Raw genomic sequence first — 2644 nt, forward strand, 5'->3', positions numbered from 1 at the left:
ACACGGTCGACGAGCGAGCAGGTCTCCGAAACCCAGCCTCTCTGGATCCTGTACGAGAGAGGGGCGATTAGGTTTTTGGGAAGCGACTGCTCGCCTCTGTTCGTCTACGTCCATTTCGCCCTCGTCATCATCATGTCCACCGACACTGAACGTGCCGCCGCCGAGAAGATCGAAGCCGACAAGAAGGCCGTCGAGGACGCTGCTGCTGCATCCGCCGCCGTCGCGGCTTCTGCCTGGCCGACTGGATATAACTCGTTTATCCCGTTTCTAATGATTTCTGTTTTAGCCATGCTAACGTTATACGTAGATGTGTCTGCTATTAGCATAGTACTATATGCTTGCATGATCGAATATCAGTATGTGTTTACTTCTCTCAATGCCATGCTAGTAATCTTTTCATGGATTAATTTAATCGAAAAATTGCATATTTACTCAACATCCAAGTCAGCATTCGTGTAGATTTTTCTGGGGTAAATTCTTATGGGCTACTGCTTTCTTTTCCTTCCTAATTCTCCGCGTAGATTGTAAACTTATGTTTTATAGTTGTTGCAAAGGCCAGGAGCTGGGAAAATCTTTTTGCCAGTATCATCTTGAATCGGTGACTATGAACAATCAAGTTTTCAAAAGATGGATCAAGACAAAACTCTTTCAATCAATTACTTCAAGGGACAAATTAAAGAACGAAGGTACAATTTTGGGATATATCCTACACTATATGCCCAAGTCTCCCAGTCTAACAATCATGTATGTACAAGTATTTTGTACTGCAAAACAGAGCATACCGTCTACCACAGCATGCCTAACGATTTCTTTAGATCGATGGATCTATTTATCCTAGGGGAAACACTGCGCTTGCTCAATCAGTTCCCGGCCTCGTTCGTGCCGCCGCTGGGGCCGGACGGCGTCACGGGGCCCCTCGGCAGCATGGCGAGCAGAAGCGGCGCGTACTTGTTGACGATCACCTGGTCCTTGAGCACCTCGCTAGGCATGTCGACGGCTGGCGGGAGCGGCCTCGCGGCCGAGGCTTCTCGGAGGCTGACGACCAGGAGAAGCAGCACGAGGCATGTGGCCACACGGCTGCTTCGGGCGCTGGAGGAAGAAGCCATGAGTTGTTTCGTGAGCGGCGACGGGGAGATGATCGATGGAGGGAACTTGGCAGTGAGCAATGAGAGAGATCTTTCTTGAAGAAGAAAGGGAGATGGTCTGCCTTTTGTGTTTATCTGTGTTGGGTGTGGAGCTGCTCATATATAGCGATGGGCGGTGTCGAGTGTTGGGTGGAAGGGGTCAAACGGTGAGGTGGAAGGGAAGGGGTTGCGAATCTTCTCATCAGTCCTCGTGTGTTGACTTGTTTCAAGAACAGAGGATGACTCTGCTTCTTCCGCTCTACTAGTCTAGTCAGGGGCTGCGTTCATTCGAGCCGACACCAACGTGGAAATGATGGTTGTTCCACAGTGGGATCCATTTATAAACTTGTACTGCAAGTAGCTGGTGTTATTTTTTGATGAAAGCAACTCATCAGGCCCACTAATTAGTTGAGCTTTGGTTAAGCATTCAGCGTACGTACGTAACTTGTTTGTCTCCTGCATAGCTAGATAGGCGTCCAGGAGGCGAAAATTTGCTTTTGGGGGCCGAACTTCATGGAGGCCTTTATTCGTGAAGTTCATTTTTTTCTTTTACGTTTCAACAAATTCTGAAAAAAAACAGATATACATGAAGGTATAATGTACATGCGTGTAATTCTTTGGACGAAATACGTTGAAATGAGGGGTGTTAAAAAAATAAACAAATTCGAGGCTTTTCAGCACATGATACTATTCATCCTCAAAGTTTATGAAAATATAAATGATTTTGTATAGTTCGCATTTCAAGGTATTTCATCCTGAATTTTTACACACATATAGATTTCATCCTTGTATATTTGCATTTTTCTACTCAGCTTTTTTTGTGTGCATTTTTTCTTTTTTTTACACCAAAAAGTTTGGATTTTAATTTTTCAAAAAAAAAAGGGGCTCCATGGAGCCTGGTCACCAAAAACGCCCCACTCCCCAGGAGGACGCTGGGTAGTTTAGACTCGAGAATAATTGTGGCTAGTAGGAAGCGGTGGACACTACTGCAGCACTGCCGGTGCAACAGGGAAAAAGTGTAGAAACAGCCGGCCAGTGGAAGCGCTGGTCGTTGGTATGGGCATGGACTCACGACCGCGACTTGAGTCAGTGTGTGCCGATCGAGGGTCGTTGGACGCGTTCCTTCCATGCTCCTTCCCAGTGACCGAGTCCGACCGATGGAGCAGGTGGAAAACGCGGCTCCGCTGAGCTTCCCTACGTGCAGCCCATCAAACCCACCGCGTACGTATGTACGTACGTCGTTCAGGCGACGGTGCGTGCAACGCGGCCAAGTGCACACTCAACTGAAGCTGCGTCGTCTGCAACCGCAAAGATCCCGCGGCATTTCTTCCCCTAAAAAAGAATTATTTTTACAAGCATCCGATCTCTGGCCTTATTCGGCATGGCGGGTAGCGATCCGACCACTCCCGATCTATGGACTCATACCTCTTCCCCATGTGGTCCGATGTGGCAGGCGATGGTTATTAGCATTGCTCTCCGCTGCTCTCGGGAGGAGTCTGCCCGATAGCGGTCGAACTCAG

General features: G+C 48.0%; 1 protein-coding gene across 1 annotated transcript; it reads right to left on the reverse strand.

Moving 5' to 3' along the window:
• Nucleotides 1–635: 635 nt before the first annotated feature.
• LOC119352292 lies at nucleotides 636–1201 on the reverse strand. The gene has a single exon (XM_037618976.1). It carries the CDS (start codon nucleotides 1104–1106, stop codon nucleotides 861–863), a length of 246 nt encoding a protein of 81 aa, XP_037474873.1. The 5' UTR covers nucleotides 1107–1201; the 3' UTR covers nucleotides 636–860.
• Between the last annotated feature and the right edge of the window lie 1443 nt (nucleotides 1202–2644).

The sequence above is a fragment of the Triticum dicoccoides genome, chromosome 2A, assembly GCF_002162155.2.
Source record: "Triticum dicoccoides isolate Atlit2015 ecotype Zavitan chromosome 2A, WEW_v2.0, whole genome shotgun sequence".
In the NCBI taxonomy this organism is placed as follows: Eukaryota; Viridiplantae; Streptophyta; class Magnoliopsida; order Poales; family Poaceae; genus Triticum; species Triticum dicoccoides.

Excerpts from the sequence above, each read along its gene's own strand:
- LOC119352292 (XM_037618976.1), bottom strand. The coding sequence starts at position 1,106 with ATGGCTTCTTCCTCCAGCGCCCGAAGCAGCCGTGTGGCCACATGCCTC.